Genomic DNA, 17,907 nt, shown 5'->3' with positions numbered 1-17,907 from the left:
CATTGAGGAGGGCGCTTGCTGGGATGAGCACTGGGTATTGTATGGAAGTCAGTTGGACAATAAATTATATTTTTTAAAAAAACCTCAATAATAATAATTTAAAAAAACATTAAAGAACAAAAAAATAAACAAATAAACTTCCCCTCCAGGACACTGACCAAGGAACAGGACACAAAGTGAGCTACACCACCCACCACACAATTCGCAGACACAGATGAGCAGTTCGGGTCTCGAAGGGTTACCTCTGCCATTTTACACACATTATCCAAGGCCAGTGTCTTCCTGAACCTCAGTTTTCTCATCCGTAAAATGTGGATTACAATGCCTACCTCCAAACCCCGGTCTACATGGGTTCCCAGTCCATCTCGGTTTCCTTATTTTCTGCTTCATGTCTGATTCCCACTTTCTTCCAAGGAACATAAGGACAGAGATACATACACGAATCCCCCAGGTGCTCACCTGCTTCCATTTTTACATGCCCACAAGAATGTGAGTTAACGAATGAAGAGAAATCAATGACCCTCCGGGTCAGAACGACCTCTCCCTGCCTGAACGCCAAAAACAGTTTCCATACTTGGTTTCTCTCTCTTCTTACTTAGGCTTTCTATTACCATTGGCTGGGGAAAGTCCGTCTACTCTACAGGATTGGAGACCTGTTGAGATAAACTGTCCTGCCGAACACGTCAGCAAGGGCTGGGCCATTCAGACGCGCAGCCCACCCTGGATGAAGGAAGAGATACTGAACAGATATTACGGTGCACAAGACTCTTTGGTTCAACGGTCTCTTCTCTGTATGCTGACTGCTTGTAGTTAGCTGTGTCACTCCCTCATATTTTACCTCGACTTCCCACCCAGACTCAGCTTCCAAGTGTTTGCCCTTTCAAATTTGCGAGCATCTAATGTCGCTTTTATAAACTAAAGCTATCCACTCGATAAGGAAGCATCCTTTTAAAGTGGCCTCTTGAACAGCAGCCATGCTCCCTGCACAAACGAGACCCTGGCCCAGGGGAACAGGGACGGGCACTCAAATGTGTAAGTGGGCATTTACCCACAGCAGCTGGCGGAGCCTCCTGGCCATTAAGTACCTCCTAACAATTCAGTCTTTCAGCCACCATCCTAATAGGCTTTTCTTGGCACGGGCGATTTGGGTTTGGCCAAACACTCATTTTCACATCTTAAATCAGTACGTGTCAGAACTGAATGGAGGCCCGGATCTGCCATAGGTCTTGTGTTCTGCAGCAAGCTCATTTTGGTCAGGAACTCAGGGGCCCACACATTCATTTCGGACCTCTTTTTCCATGAAGATCTGTAACAAAAATCAGTGATGTGTCTCTCTGATCAAATTCCTAGGGTCTTATCTGGCTGCTTGAGACAATTTTTAACTTAAAAAGAAGCTAGAAGAATGAAATAGGCTTTTCAAGTACCGAAGGACACCATATGAAAACTGAATTTGCATGCTGACCTGCCTCGGGTTCCCGACAATGCCAGGAGGGCTACCCCTCTGAGCATTTTCGAGCAGCTGACACCTGGCCATCATGCAGCTGCAGCGGCCCTGGCTTCCCTGGACACATCTCTTTCCTTCCATCTAAATAGAACCTCCTTAACAGAAGCTCCCCCCTCCTTCTTCCCACAGCGTCTGGGTGGAGGTTCAAGTTGGCATCCTATCTCTAGCAGCCCAGCTAAACTTTTGAATGCCCAGCTAAACTGCTCATTTGTTTCTCAGGAACTCGAAGAACCATCTACCACACCTGAGGCAGACCCGCTGAGGGAGCCCAGCACACAAACTGAGTCCTGGGTGAGGGCCCACCAGCCCAGAGCAAGCACACCCACAAGGACGGATCAGATGAACAAAGTCGAATGTGGCAGAATGAGCCCCCCCCCCCCCGTCCCCGCCACTGCAGACTGAGCCAAGGGCAGAGGAGAAAGGAGAAGCAAAGGAGGAAGGAAGTGACACATGAGCCCTCACCCCCACCCTTCCTAGGTGTCCAGACCAGAACCTGAGTAGGGAAATAAGGAATGGATGGAGAAGAGGTAGGGTTCTGATACATAGATTCAGAAGCATGTTACACAGTCCCCATACCCTCACCACGCCATTCCCTCTCATTCTGTCTTGTTAAGCAGCCATTGCTTCTCAAGCATTTAATATACGCGGGGTACTAGACCACTTTACGCTCACTATATACAACCTCACGATGAACGTATTTTTTTTTAATGTTTATTTTTGAGAGAGAGAAAGAGTGCATGCACACATGTGCAAGCGGGGGAGGGACAGAGAGATAGAGATAGGGAGGATCGAAGCAGGCTCCAAGCTGTCAGCACAGAGCTGGACGTGGGGCTCGAACCCACAAACCGTGAGATCATGAGCTGAGCCTAAATCGAACACTTAACCCACTAAGCCACCCAGGAGCCCCTCACAACGAACATATGAGGTAGGTATGATTTCTACTCCCATTTAACAGATGAAAACACCTGCATCTCATGGAAGTCAAGTGAGTTTCCCAAGGTAACAGCTAGTATATTGTGGAATGAGGGATTTGGGTCCAAAGCTCTGAGCCATATTCTAATTTCTGCATATGTACCTGCATTAGGCAAATAAACAAGGCCAAATTCGTGCTTAATTTAATCCCATCCAATGTAAGAGACACAAAAAGCCATGTTCTCTACTCTCAGAAGAAACTTACAACCCAGAAGGAGAGCCAAGAATCGCATGCATAAACCAACTGCAAAAGTACACAAATGGTCATTTCTATATTCCAGATTGTTAAGGAACATAAAAACTAAGAAAGACAGTCTTCCTGGTGGAATAGCCAGGGACATGGTCTGGGGAAGGATGTGGACTGAAAATGGCCAGGTTATTTCCTCCTTTCCTCTTTTTCTCCAGGTGATAACTTCTCTCTAGCATAAATAATTTTTTTTTTATTATCTTCATCAAAGGGAGAACATGGCTCAGAAGATGAGACCTACAAAGGATGGTCCCTATTAATCAGCAATATTCATAAAAGAGGACACACTCATTCCATGCCTGCCTTGCATTTAGCAAAACCAAGGGACTTCGTGTTTCAAAGCGCCCCCAAGGCTCCCCTCGCCTATCCACTGCTGTATTTTCCGAGCACAGCTACCTTGTGCCAGAGGAGGGGTGGGGAGAGCACAGACTGACACAACTTCATCCTGGAAAAGATTCCATTTGTACTAATTCACTTCCTCTCCCAAACAACTAAACCAGTCGCCTGAAGCTCTACGTTAGGGAAAATATATGACGGTGCTTGGGGCCAGCCCTCATCAATTCTAGATGGGAAAACTGTAAATATCTTCCAGCTCTCCCGAAGCTTGTTGGAATTACCGTGCAAAGAAATGCCAAGAACAGAATCCCAAGAAGTCATTTTATAGGCTCACGGCCAAACGGGATGACAGGTGAGGATTCCACTTCATTCCACTGGCACAATGTGGAAAACGTGACATTAGGGAGGAAAAGGAGCAGAAGCGCCGTTAAATCAGCCAGGCCTTGCCCTGAGCATGTTGGTGCCACCCCAATGACGGTCTGTGCTGCGGCGTGTGCAAGCCAGGAGAGGGGCCATTCATACACCGCAGTGGCGAAGGAAAACGAACCTGTGCTCATCAGAAGCCAGAGGAGCTCCTGAGGACAAACTCAGGAGAAGTTTCTGGCTTCACAAAAAGCTGTTCACATGCTAATTCAGCCTCCCAAATTTTTCATGTTTATTTATTTTTAAAAGAGAGAGAGAGAGAAAGGGAGAGAAATGGGGGGGGGGGGGCGGGCAGAGAGAGGGGGAAGGGGAGAGGGGCAGAGAGAGAGGGAGACACAGAATCTGAAACAGGCTCCAGGCTCCAAGCTGTCAGTCAGACCCTGACGCGGGGCTCGAACCCGGCTTGTCATGACCTGAGCCCAAGTTGGACGCTTAACCGACTGAGCCACCAGGCTCCCCTGCATGCCGACTCTGGATACACTCGGAGGGGCAAAGACAACATTTAGAAAGACGACGCTGTATATTCATGTCCCAGGTGCACAGCAGAAACCCCGGGCAGGCACTGCTTTCAATTACACTGATTTATATACCAATAAGATAGTGATTCGTCAGATAGCAAGTGACTTCTTGGCATTTTTGTTTTTGCTTACCAAATTTCTACAGACAGCTCCTCTGTGTATCATGTGCAACCCAGCATCCCGGACAGCAGCAGTTGGCTGTCAAAAGTCTATTCTCGAAGGTATTCCGTATACCTACAGTGCCCGTAGCTTAGTTTGTTGTTGTTTGTAAAGTGCAGCAGCTTGTAACTCCCAGTCTATTAAATCCTACACTCAAAAGGTTGCAGCCTTTCATCACTTTTCCAGAGACACACACACTGCTTACCCAGAAACCACAGATGGCAAAAAAAAAAAAAAAAAAAAAAAAAAAAATGGGACTCCACACAGAAGCAAGGCAATGTCTCAAAGTAGGATGGAAACCTAAGAACTGAGTCAGCTCGAACTAGTGACCTCTTCTGTCTTCTGCCCCGAGCCACTCTCTCTCTGTCCCAACATATCCCTCCATCACTGTTCCTTGCCTTGCCTCACCTAAGTCATACCTACCCTCTGCATACACAGCCTGCTCAAAGACAGACATGCGAGTTGTAGGCAGCTCAGTGGAAAAGCTAATCCTTTTCATGACAGATCAGAGAAAGGGGCACTGATATGTTCCCTACATTTATCTTTCAATGGGAGAATTCTACTTTTGGGGGCCTCAAACAAGAGCATGGAAGACTAAAAGTACCGTTTTTAAGTGACAAAGGAAAAGCGTGCGTGGTTTCAAAGGCAGAAAACAAGAAGCTGCAGAAAGAACAATGGGGAAGAATGGAAATCAGCTCCTTCCTTGCAGGTGAACCCTTACAGTATCAGCTGTATTTGAGCTACACCAGCCTTGTTCATCACATTAGCTCTAAGTAAGAACGATTAGGCAGTTTTGACAGAAAATGTGTCCCAAAAGAGAGTCCACACTCGGAGTCAAATTGCCCAGCCGAAAACCACCAGGCTTACGAATATAAGGACCATCAATATAAATATTTCAAACACCAGAGATCAGCAGGTTACAGCGTTCATCTTCTCAAACATTATGTTCCTCGTCTGAAGTTGAATGTGTTTATAAAGGGAAAAAGATCAACAACATTCGCCCCACCTCCTCTCCTGACATCTCTCAATATACATTAGGTTGCTGAATAAAATTTCTCAAGCTCACGACGAAATGCCGTAGAACACAGAGGAAAGCCCCGCAGTCATTTTCAGGGGGAGGTAACATTACTCAAATGGCCATAGTGTGATCCCTAAGCCACATGAGCTCATAACGTCACCTAAAAAAGGACAGAAGTGAGAAATAAAAGCCACCCAGGATCACACTGGTGACCTACACCAGAGGTTAGTTACAGGCACATGACCGATTTTGTTTTGTTTTTTTGTTTTGTTTGTTTTGTTTTGGGCTGGGGTCGAAAATAAGACGGGAACCATTTTAGGCTTTCCAACTTTTTCATTGTAACAACCCTCGTGGTGCCTTGAACCTAGAGAGAGGTACAGCACTTTCTGGTTTACCTAAGAAAGATTCACTAGTTAGACACAGTTATTTTAATCCCATTTAGTTAGATGATATAGAAAAACCGAAGGGCAATTTTTTTCCCCTCCTCTCCCTCCTAACTGCACATTTAAAGGAATTCATTTAGAATGTTAACAAAGTGATAAATTGGATTTACTCTAAATAATTATACTATCATATCATCTCTTTCAAGGCTGAGAGATGATGCATTCTGTTGTGATAATTTACCTCAATAAACCAAAGCAAAACAATTCAGTATCACCTTCCACCTCAAGTCTCAAACAATCACATACCAGCCCCAAACCAGACAGACGAGTGCCACTTAATGAAACGAAAAACTTTGTCATGTAGGGGATGGCCCACTAGGCAGGGCCATGACTCTTAACACACTACACTACTCAAAGGTTAAAAAGTAATAAGAGTGTTCTGTGAACTTTCTAAAAAGCTGAACTATTAACTTTCGGAGTTGGGTCAAACTATGCCACACACTAACATCATTCATAACCGTGGGGCACAAGCCATTGGGAAAAGGAAAGAAGTTTCTGTGGGCAGGAAAGTGCCAAGGAAGAGTGCTGTGCCCAGAGTAAGCCCCTGGCTGGTGGGGGGCGAGGGGGGCATAAAACCTTCATTGAAGTGGCTACTAGCTCTTCTAACCACCCTCTCCAATACAGGTATTAAAACAGATTAGCCTTAGCAGGCTGCCCAAATCACCTTTCTTAAATATCAGCTTCATCTGGCTTCCAAAAAAGGAAAATTGTCAAATCCTAAGTAGTGTGAAGAACACTAAGGAAGCCTGGCCAGGATTCGGGGCCCGCCTCCTGCTACCTACTAAGAGCTGCTTAACAAAGCCACTTGACCTAAGCACCCACTAGATGAAATAAGAAGGGAGGACCCAGCGATCACTCCAGCTTCTTCTAGGTCTTGGGTGTCCAGGGGTCTCTGGGCTGAACTTCACCAATGTGAGCCCCTTCCCTCCCCCACCAGTAGGCTGCTTCTTTGTCTCACGATGAGTAGTAAGTTTCTACCAAAATTAGGCTTTGTTGCATTTATACCAAATGCCTGGTTAACTTAGGCACACACAGCAGATGGCTAGAATTAAGGATTAAGGATGAAATTCCCTGCAGGAAGCCAGGGGGTCTTCGAAGAGGTCAGACTATGTAATTGACCTTATAACTCACAGGTCACCTCCTGAGACAGAGAGTGAGACCCCAAAGGGCCTCCGAGAGCCCTGCCTCGGCACCACACCACTTTCAGGAGTATCCAGCAGCACACCCTCGTGCCTCTCCACCCAGATGCCCTCCCTGCCTCTACCCCACCCGGAAGGAAATGGCCTTTGCCTTCAAGCAGTCACAACTTTGCTGGGCGGTAAGAGGATATGTCGCCAATGTCACCTCTCCCGATATAACCCCCATATGTAATTACTGAAATTAATCTGAGCATCCATTTCTGTAAGCTTACTGTGTGTTTTTCATGGCTTTGCAGGGGCAGCCAATGTTATGGGGCCTTAGGTTCCTAAGTGGATGGGCAAGATACAGGCTTAGCGTAACAGGGCACAGGGGACCCAAAAGTCGGCTTCAATGCTTCTTGGCTCCCCATCAACAAAACCTCAACCCCCTTTGTTCATGGCCCCATCCAACCTAAATTATGCCTAGTGATCCAGAGGTGCCTTCCCAGTGCATCAAGCAAGCATCCAGCCAATTGCCACTCATGACCATCACCACGCCTTCCCTCCACACCCCGGAAGACCATTATTAGACCTTCCTAAGAGACACAGAATTCAAAATCACTGAATGCAGAATATAGTCAATGATATTAACATAGTGTTGTACAGTTGCAGAGGGAAGCTACACTTGGGAGCATTCTGTAACACACTGACTTGTCCAATCGCTACGTTGCACACCTGAAACTAACATAACGTTGTGTGTCAACTATACTTCAAAAAAAGTTGCTGAACGTTACCTCCGCTACGTATATTTGAACGTTCTCTCTCTTAAAACATTGCAGCCTCTCCTATCAAAGGAAACATCTGAGAAACACAAATTAAAAAAAAAAAAAAATCACATTCAGTGCTGTCCTACGGGATGATCTCCTAGTCAACCCAGTGGGCCTGTGAGTCCCACTTCCAAAAAGGAAACGTCCCAAGAAGTCCTTCCTCCTTCCATCCACACAGGCTTACCGTAATTCTAATTCACCCCTGAATTCTAATTCACCCCTGCAGTCCGCAGTAAACCAAAGGAATGATGTACTCCGACTCTCGGAATTTAGGACAAAGCCTTACTTCAATTAAAATGCCTATGGATTTTATGCCAAAGGGAGAATGTTTTAAATTTGAATTATTAGCTTCCAGCTACCATCCAACCAGTGTAAACTCTCTAAGGCTCCACTTTGTTTTGTTTAAAACTGATCTTGTGCTTGTAAATTTTGGCTGCTGTGCATATTACTGTTCAGGCATAGACAATACAAAAGGAAAAGCAGTTTTGATGTTTATGAGGTGCAGACTTTAACATCCTAAGCTCATCTCCACCAGGGTCATCACTTATCGAGGGCTATATGTACGTACATGTCGTTGGGGGGGGGGAGGTGCGTGTGTGTGTTCATGGTGCTTTGCATATATCAATCCGTTCATCCATCAGCAAGCATTTACTGAGCCCCTACTGACATGCACCTAATTAGGCATTAGAGATAAAAAATGATGAGCAAATCCAAGGTCGCAACCTTGTGACAACCTGTGGGGAAAGCAGATAATCAAAGCAGCAATGACTCTACAATATGGTAAACACCAGGATGGGGACAACAGGTTATTAAAAATAATACCTTAGGCAGTGACGGTGTGTCAGATGTTTACAGCCACTGTCTCCGACTCCCACAACACCCTATAAAGGCAGGTGTCTCCTCACTTTCCAAATGAGTATACTAAGGCTGGCCCACACCACACGCTGCATGCTTATCAGCATCAGCGTTCACATCATCATTTGTGTCTCAAATCCCCATTCTGGTCTCGATATTGCACCTGCCAACCTGCATTAGTTTGTTCAGGCATGGGTCAAGCTTTCGCCTGGTGTTACACAGCGCACTCCGTGCCCTGGGGAGAAAAGACCACAGAACTCACCCAAAAAGAACGTTCAAGCTGGCTACAAGAGGCAACACAAGAATAACGACAACACAGATCAAGGACACAGCATGGCACAAAGCCGTCTGCGGTCACGTACCAACACAGAAGAATGATTTAGACGGCACATCTTTGGTTTCTAGAAGGGGCACATCATTGTGGTGGGATTTCTTCAGGAGGGAAGACCTAGGTCTTAAGATCGTGTAAGGTGAGACAGCGGAAGAGGAAAGAAGGCCTGCTCCCCGGGAAAGAGGTGCTCAGAGAAGTGTCTAGAAGGCTCACAGGTTAGGCTGAACTACTGTCAACCACATAACCAGAGCCCAAAGGTGGGACAAGCCAGCCTGTGGCCTTCCAAGTGCCAACTGATAAGAGTGGCTGAGGCACCCTGGGGCGTTAAAAGGACCCAAGTGGACCAGCAGATGGAGAAATCTACATTTATAAGAACTCCTCCCAGAAACCATTCCATGGGATGGAAGCAGTGCTTTGTTCCACCTCCTGAGACAGAGAGTGAGACCCCAAAGGGCCTCGTAGAGTCAATACGGAAGGTCACCAAACAGTCTTCTAAGGACGGGGGTCCTGCTCATTACAGGAATTCGTTTCCACGTGGAGGCTGGGCCGCTTCACTCTGACTCAGATGGGGAGGCCAAGGGCAACATCAATGTGTCTCCCCAAGGACCCTTTTCCCAGAAGGCCTCCCTTCCCCAAATTGGTAAACAGATACCTGGATGCACGTTGACTTGCAGGCCAAGTCAGCAGCCTGCCTGCAACATCCACAGGTCTCAGCCAGGCCTGCAGATGAGATCTGCATTTGTTTAACTCTATACTGCTGATGAAAATATGTTTACATGTGTTACACAACAGCCATGACACAAGCACTAAACCTCTCACTTCAAAAATGAAGGAGGGGAGCCTGGGTGGCTTAGTTGACTGAGCATCAGACACTTGATTTCGGCTCAGGTCACGATCTCATGGGGTCTTGAGATCGAGCCCCGCTTTGGGCTCTGTGCCGAGCGTGGAGCCTGCTTAAGGTTCTCCTTCTCCCTCCCCGTCTGCCCCTTCCCATGCACGAATGCTGTGTGTGTCTCTCTCTCAAAAAATAGATAGATAGATAGATAGATAGATAGATAAATACATAAATAAATAAATAAATAAATAAATAAATAAATAAATAAATAAAATAAAAATGAAGAATCCTAAGGGTCAGAAAGGGTAAGTGACTTATTTAAGGTCATAAAGCTAGCAAGTTGCAGAGGGAGATTTGGAAACCAGATATCTTTCCCATGGTCTGTCTGCTGGATCACCACTGCAATAACCAGAATACTTTATAAAGTTCTTTACAGGGACAGAGCGCTTTTACAGCAGTCCTGGGTAGCACAGTCCTGGGTAGCACAGTCCTGGGTAGACACACACTGACATACACAGACCAACAGACACGTGCATGCACACATACTCATACATACACACGCTCCTGCTTTTCCTAAACGTAAAGTAGTAACAATAACACTACTGAGTGGACCCATCTTCCCTTCTCTCGCTATGGACTTGGTCTCCGCATATTCATAAGCTAGGAGAGTAGCTATCACTTAGATGACTTCTAAAGACACCCAGGGCAAGTGCTGAATCGATACGCTGGTCCCTGTATCACTCACTGCTTAGATCAGCCTTGCATTGGTGCTAAATAACTGCCCATTTTCATTTCTGTGACACACGAAGCAGCCTCTTTTCTTCGTGTCTGCCTTAGTCAGGACTTGTTTTCAGGAAGTGGCTATTTCCAAGGCAGATGTAAAAATCACAGCACTTGGAAAAAAACTTCCCCCTACAATCAACCATTTCCCCCATTTCTAGGCAAAGCAAAAGCAGCTGGTATTGGATGGATATAGGCATATGTGCTCTATTTTAAAAAAACCCCAACTCCCAGTTTTTCAGAGCCCTTCCTCCAAATTCACAGGTCACATAAATTAAATTATTCAGCAAACAAGGTGTCAGTTAGTGTTGCACAGCAGGGAGAAAGTTATTCACGGAAACAAGACTGAGGCCAAATCAAAGCGAAATGCACTGATAAACGAACAGGCCACCTTCCAGCTCAGCTAAGAGGGCCTGTCATCTCGCCCACAAAATAAAGATTACAAACTCCCCCACCAGCCTCAGGGAGGCTTCACTTTTTTTTTCTTTCTCAGAACACATAATTCTAGCAAAAGATCCTACTGAAAATAAGGTCATATACTTAATCCATAAAGCAATCAGCTCATCTAATTTTAATCACTCCTCTTTCTAAGAGAATTTCTATAAGCAGGCCACACGACACAAATGGAATTAAAATATATTTTTCTACCCTTTTCCCCTACTCTCAAAGGAAAACTCCATATACCACTCATCTTGCTGAAAACCGCAGGAATAGAGTGATTTAATTCTAGTTAAACCAAGTACCTCAACCGCACACCCTTAAACCTTAATCTTAAACATATCCAGGAAACATGACTTTTGAGAGCTTTCTTTCTAAAGTATTCACTCAGTAAATCTGCAATAGATGGGAAGCTCCTCTTAAGTGCAGGCTCTCAGTGATGTCCTGAGTTGATACAAAACACACAGAGAAATATTCTATTACAGTAACTTTTTTCAAAATTGCTTTTATTCTGCACTATTACTTAAACTTGTAAAAAAAATTAGTTAAGCTCCACAGTGGAAATTCTCATTAGGTAACCTGGGGTATGGGTATTTTTTAATTTCTTTCTAGTAAAGAAACTGCTTTGCATCAGAACATCCGGGGTATATGGAAAAATATATATTTTGATACAAATGTAAGTAAATACACACTTTCTGTTTCAAGATCCTTTAGTCAGTACAAACACACTACAATCAAATTCTTACGTTGAATTTAAATGTAGGTGTGAAAACAGCTTTCTGCTAGTTAGAACAGAGCTCAACCAACACACCCTGTCAAATACCCAGTCAAGGGGAAACTGAGCCAGCCCGGAGCCGCCTCAAAATAATCATTCTTTGTTTACCCAGAAACTGAACGACTTTACACACAGAGACACAGCTCCCAAAGCAATGCTCTGAATCCAGACAGCCCTATTAGACTCTCCGTCATTTATTTGTTAAAAATTTAACATTGTAAATGAAACCAAAGCAACCACTAACACCAAGGGGGTAATTAAATTCCTGGTTAGAGGAAGTTTCAAAATCCAAACCCAACACCAGCATCTGGCAAGTCGCCAAATATGATCTACCAATACTTACTTGCTCGTGTTACTTTGAAAATGCAGACAGAAAGTATTAAGATTTTAAAAGCCAACTAATTAGTTTGTACTCTGTTTAAATCACATAGAAAACCTAACTCCAGACGCAAACATACCTTAGCGTCTGCCTCATCTCGGAAGGGCAAACGCTGACAAGAGTTACTGCAGACAATTAAATCTGTTCCTGTCCAGGGGTCTTGATCAATACCCTCTGCAACGTAATCACTGAAATCGCCTCTCCATCCTAGCCCCTTGGATGAGGTGGTTTATTTCTGGTTTCCAGCCCGCGCTGGGTTAGTAACTCCTTTCTCTATAATTTGCACATCTCTTCGAAGGGAGAGGGAGCCGCCTGATTCAAATTAATTGCATTTGTTTACCGCCCACTGCCCCGATATTATGCATTCCCGCGACCCAGTGGCATGCGCTTCCGGCACCCCCTGTACCTGCCAAGTTCCTCGCCGGTGTCGTAGTAATCATCCACGTTTTCCTGCCTGAACACAGTCATGATAAACTGTCACACCTCAGCAAAGCCCAGCGCACTTCAGCTCCGCTTCCCACACCATCACCACCGCTCCTGCGCCTCCGTGGGCCCCTCATGCATCAGTCTCCAGCCCTTTAAAATAAGAGCAATAACAATAATAAAATGACAACCCGGAAAGGAAGAGGACCTCCCCATGCTAAGAGCCGCTCGCCTCGCCGAAGCCCACCTCTCCCCAGCTGCCCCTCCCCGCCGGGCGGAGAGGAGCACCCTTTGTTAAACCCGCGCCAGGGACGCCCCCGGCCCCGCAGCGCCCGCGCGCGCGTGGGGCCGGGCGCAACCGCACCCCAAGGTCCGCGTCCCCGAAAGCAGGGCGCTCTGAGCGGATCAGAACCGGCTCCGGAAGTGACTGGCCTCCCCGCCTCCCCTTTCTCCACACACACGCCCACCCAGCTCCCCACCTCCGGGGGCGCCGCGGAAGAATGAAGCCCGCGCCCGGGAGGAACGCGCCTCGCTGGAAGCATCCCCCTCCAGCCCGCCGAGGCTCGGCAGCCCCCGTGCCACCTCTCGGCTCCCGCACTCCCCGGCAGCCGCGGCCACCCTCTCCCCTCCCTCGAGCCAGGCAGTCCCCAGAGGCACATTCCTGGCGACTCCCGCTCCGTTACCCGGCCGACCCGGCGCGCGGCCGCCCGGGGGAGCAGGGGAGGAAAGGGAGCGGCCGAGGGAGGCGCGGCCGCCTGCTCCCGGTCTCCGCGCCCCGACACAAAGCGCCCGGCCCGGCCCGCGCCACCTGTTCCCACCCGGCCCGCGGGCCTGGGGGCGCCTCCTGGCTGCGATCCCACTTCTCCCCCTCAGTCCAGCCGCCCCCTCCTCGGCCTTCCCAGTTGCCCTGGGCGCTGCCCGGGCAAACCCCGCCGCGCCGCCGCCGCGAAAGCAAAAGCGGGCGGCGGGGCCCGGGAGGAGCCGGGGAGCGCGCGCGGCCACTCACCCGGGCGCCCAGGAGCTGCCCGAGTCCCTCCCGAGCTGTCGGAGGCCGACCGTGGGCGCCAGCGCCGGAGACGAGCGGGGCGGCGGCGGGAGCGCGGGGAGGGGGCGGGTGGGGGGCGCGGATCCCGCGCGTCCGCCCCGGCGTCTGCTCGGCCGGGCGCTCCCCCCTCCGGCTCGGGAGCAGCTCTTCGGCTCCTCGCCGCCTTCCTGGCGGAGGGCTGCGGGCGGGCGGCCAATGGGGACCCCGCGAGCGGGCTGGCGGCACGGCCCACCCACCTCCAAGCTGCCGGGCCGGCCGGCGCTGCGGGCTCTGCGCAGCGCTCTGGCTGCTCCTCCCTGCTCCGCGCTCCGGGCTCGCTGGCGCGCTCTACCGCGCACACCCCCGCGCACACCCACTCACCGACACCCACCCGGGAGCCGGGGGAGCGCAGCCGCGCGCGCCGTGGGCGCTCCACCTGTGCACGCCGCTCGGCTGCCCCCCACGGCCGCCGCGTTCCAGAGATACGCGATTCCTCCGTCCTGCAAATGTGAAATGAGCGCCCCGCGTGTGCCAGGCACGGTGCTGGGCACCGGGAACTCGGAGACCAAAATAGATTTAAAAGAAAAACAAAACAAAACAAAACAAAAAACACCCAAAAACCCTGCCCTCATGAAACTTACAATCTGGTGGAGAAGACAGGGGGTTAAAAGCCGTAAGCAAATAAGATCACTTTGGAAGAAATCGGCTCAATGGAGACAGTAACACAGAACAGGCTAGAGTAGGGCAGAGAGGGAATAGGTATGTCTAGCTGAGATCTGAATGATAAGACATGCAACCAGAGAAGAAAGAGTTGACGTCTCACAGGTCCAATGAAGCAACAGAGAGGAAGGGTTTATGTGTGCTCTTCAATATGTTTTTGGCTATTGATGACTTAAAATGTGGCTGGCTAGTCAAGAGTGAAGTGTTCAAAAAGTATCTCGGATTCCAAGACTTGGTATAGAAATAAGAATGAAAAGAGTCTTGTGAATATTTTTGTAATAACTACATGTTTGGATGATAGTTTTGGATGTATTGAGTGAAATACAATCTATTATTAAAATTAACATCACCTTTTTTCTTTTTTAAAATGCAGCTACTGGAAAATATAACACTACCTTTGGGGCTTGCATCATGTTTCTGAAGACTGTGCTGGTCTACACAGAGACCACGTATTTCCTGGAGACTCTTCATTCTATTTCTTACTCTGCTCCCACCACCCTTTTAGGGCTGGGGAACAGAAAGGATGGTTCCCCATAGGGACTTTCTGGGGATCCCCAAACAGAAGAAAGCTCCTACAGGGAAATTTATCTTACTTCTTAGAATGACAGAAAATACGTGAGCCCTCTGAGATTTCAGATTTACATCATTGTTCAAATAATCTAGATTTCCTAAAATGAGAAGGTTTAAACTCTCTTTGGTTCAACAGAAATGTCAACTGCAGACATTTTGGCCTATTGGAAAGAAAGAAAGAAAAAGAAAGAAAGAAAGAAAGAAAGAAAGAAAGAAAGAAAGAAAGAGAAAGAAAGAGAGGAAAGAAAGAAGAAAGAAAAGAAAGAAAGAAAGAGAAAGAAGGAAGGAAGGAAGGAAGGAAGGAAGGAAGGAAGGAAGGAAGGAGAAAGAAAAGGAAGACAGAGAGAAAGAAGGAGGGAGGGAGGAAGGGAAGGAAGGAAGAAGAGGGAGGGAGAAAGAAAGAAAAAGAAAGAAAGAGGAAAGAAGGAAGGAAAGAGAAAGAAAGAGGAAAGAAAGAAAGAAAGAAAGAAAGAAAGAAAGAAAGAAAGAAAGAAAGAAAAAGAGAAAGAAAGAAAGAAAGAAAGAAAGAAAGAAAGAAAGAAAGAAAGAGGGAGGGAAGGAAGGAAGGAAGGAAGGAAGGAAGGAAGGAAGGAAGGAAAGAAGAGGGAAGAAAGAAAGAGAAAAAGGAAGGAAGGAAAGAAGGAAGGAAGGAAAGAGAGAAAGAGGGAGAGACGAGACAGAGAAAGAAAAAGAGAGAGAGGGAGAGAAAGAAAGAAAGAAAGAAAGGGAGAGAGAGAAAGAAGGAAAGAAAAGAATGCCCTTCAGACCTTATATCAGATGGTCCTCTTAAAGAACATTTCAGGGGCGCCTGGGTAGCGCAGTCGGTTAGGCGTCGGACTTCAGCCAGGTCACGATCTCGCGGTCTGTGAGTTCGAGCCCCGCATCGGGCTCTGGGCTGATGGCTCAGAGCCTGGAGCCTGTTTCCGATTCTGTGTCTCCCTCTCTCTCTGCCCCTCCCCCGTTCATGCTCTGTCTCTCTCTGTCCCAAAAATAAATAAACGTTGAAAAAAAAATTAAAAAAAAAAAAAGAACATTTCAATTCATGGTCCACAGGAAGGGCACACATTCATGATGACAGAAACAAGGGAAGGTTCCAAATCGGGAGATGGTACCTACCTTAGTGGTGGGTTTGAAAATTAATACAAAAAGATCTTGAGAGGTGAGCAATACAGTCAAAAAATAACAACAACAACAACAAAGTGATTCATCTGGGGGGGGAGGGAATGCAAATGAATACATCTGTTGGGGGTGGGGAATTTTAAACACGGATGTTCGGGAGAAACTTGGAAAGCACTCATGGATGACTGCTTTCTGGGTAATATTTTTCCTGCAAAATAAATGGAAGTATGTTTTCCAAGGCAATGAGGATTATCTCTGTTTGGGGAATAACATGTCTTACCTACCATATTTGGTGTGCTAATCACAGGAGATTTTCTGGGGGAGTGAAAAGGGCATGGAGGTAGGAGTCACAAAAATGGATCTAATATTGGTGGAACCATTTAACAGCTGACTCTGGATGTGTCTCTTACCCCCAAGCTTCATGTCTGCGTTAATTTAGGCGAGCATTTTCGAGAAGGAAAATGTGGTAGTTAAAAAAAAAAACATGGCCAAAAATTCAGTCAAGAAGTGAAGTCTAATTTTTCCCCCCATGATTATGAGTTGGCCCTGATGTCTTGCTTCTGAAAAAAAATGTGAGGGAAGTGACACAGCATAACGTCCTTCTAAGGCTAGATCGTAAGGCACAAAGAACTTCTGCTTCACCCTCTTTCTCCATATCTCACTGTGGCTCTCTCTTTCTCACTCTACTCTCTCATTCTTTCTAACACTGGAAGCCTTCAGCTGCCATGGTTACCCTGGGGCTGCCATGTGGAGAGACCATGTGGAGAGACCACAGAAAGAAAGAAGCCCAAGGAAGCCAGCTGTTCCAGCCCCACCCCCACCCCCAGCTATTCCTGTTTTCACAACCGGGTTCCTTGAACAGAATCAATGACTATTTCTGTTTTAAGTCATTATTTTGGAGGTGGTTTGTTACACAGCAATAGATAACTTATCAGGGACTCAGAGAATAACACGTGCCAGATGCCAGGCCAACTAAATCATTCTCTTAATAAATCTTCAAATAACTCTGTATATCAGTTGTTTCCATTTTTTTCTCCGCTTTATACTTAACCTTAGTGTCAATTTCATCACTGGCAAAATGGGGACGATAATAGACCCTCGAATGTTCCTCAGGTTTGGTGGGAGAATATAGAGAGATATTACATAAAATAGGGCTTTGTACATTATAAGATACATCAGAATATTGTCTATCATATTTTCTATCATGTTTCCAGCAAGAAGGGCTCCATGAGGCATCTTTCAAATGGAAGACAGCAGTACAGTAATCCTCAGATTATGAGATTCAAGCTGGAAAGGGCTTCTCTGAAAATAACTGATTATGAATATGGACAGTGGATTATGATAATCATGGTGATAGCATTTAAAACAAGTTCAAGTATAAAACTTAGAACATTGTTTTACTAAGGTAAAACAACTGCTGCTATAAACCCCAACAAAACTTAAGAGTTTTAACAAATTAAAAGTCTATTTCTTGCTCTCAGCACAGAGGCCTGCAGGAGGTAGACAGAGAGCTTGGTCCCACATAATCACTCAAGGATCCAAGTTTCTGCCCTCTGATTGATCCATTGTCCCTCAGTGCACACGAGCTTTTTCGTCGGTCCTTTTCTTCTGCTGGCTGATAAGAGAAAAGAGAATCCAAAGAAGACTACACTGAAGGTTTATTTAGGGGGTCAGGTTTGAAGTCTAAGGCTTAACCATTTGGTGGCAAGATATTCTAAGATCTATCAGATTGGTCCACATTAGTTCAGTTCACCTTTGGATCACTCTTTAATAACAAGTCTTTGGCTTTTATCAAGGGCCTATTTTTTTTTTAATTTTAATTCCAGCATAGTTAACATACAGTGTTATGTTACTTTCAGGTGTACAGGCACTTATATTTTTAAACAGCCCCGTGAAAAACGTTTCTGCACCCGTGGCTTTCCTTGGAGGGATTGCCCATTATGCAGTTGAAGGCCTCTTATGTAGGAAGTCACATGACTGAATCCAGTCCCTCCCAGTACTGAGCACTAAGCTAACTCGTCTCTCTTGAACAAATTATGTTTCTTTTTCTCAGAAAGTGAAAATCATAAAGTTCATTCTGTTTTCCATTTTCC

The 17,907-nt window shown here is 46.6% G+C and overlaps 1 protein-coding gene across 8 annotated transcripts in view; it reads right to left on the bottom strand.

The window, feature by feature from the left end:
• DAPK1 (death associated protein kinase 1) overlaps positions 1-13,820 on the bottom strand; it is a 185,693-nt gene extending 171,873 nt beyond the window's left edge. For 2 of the 8 annotated variants that reach the window (XM_023242235.2, XM_045043704.1), the window contains exons 1-2: positions 13,388-13,523; positions 12,365-12,534 (exon numbers count right to left, since the gene is read on the bottom strand). In XM_023242235.2, the coding sequence (XP_023098003.2) occupies positions 12,365-12,426 (62 nt within the window). In that variant the 5' untranslated portion in view covers positions 12,427-12,534; positions 13,388-13,523. Of the gene's footprint in view, positions 1-12,364; positions 12,535-12,628; positions 12,806-12,860; positions 13,000-13,189; positions 13,328-13,387; positions 13,524-13,662 lie in introns of those variants that run through there. The other 6 variants (XM_045043702.1, XM_045043698.1, XM_045043701.1 and 3 more) reach the window with 6 other exon arrangements.
• Positions 13,821-17,907: the final 4,087 nt, after the last annotated feature.

This window comes from Felis catus, chromosome D4 (assembly GCF_018350175.1).
Source record: "Felis catus isolate Fca126 chromosome D4, F.catus_Fca126_mat1.0, whole genome shotgun sequence".
In the NCBI taxonomy this organism is placed as follows: Eukaryota; Metazoa; Chordata; class Mammalia; order Carnivora; family Felidae; genus Felis; species Felis catus.
This window is presented reverse-complemented; position numbering and strand designations above follow the sequence as displayed.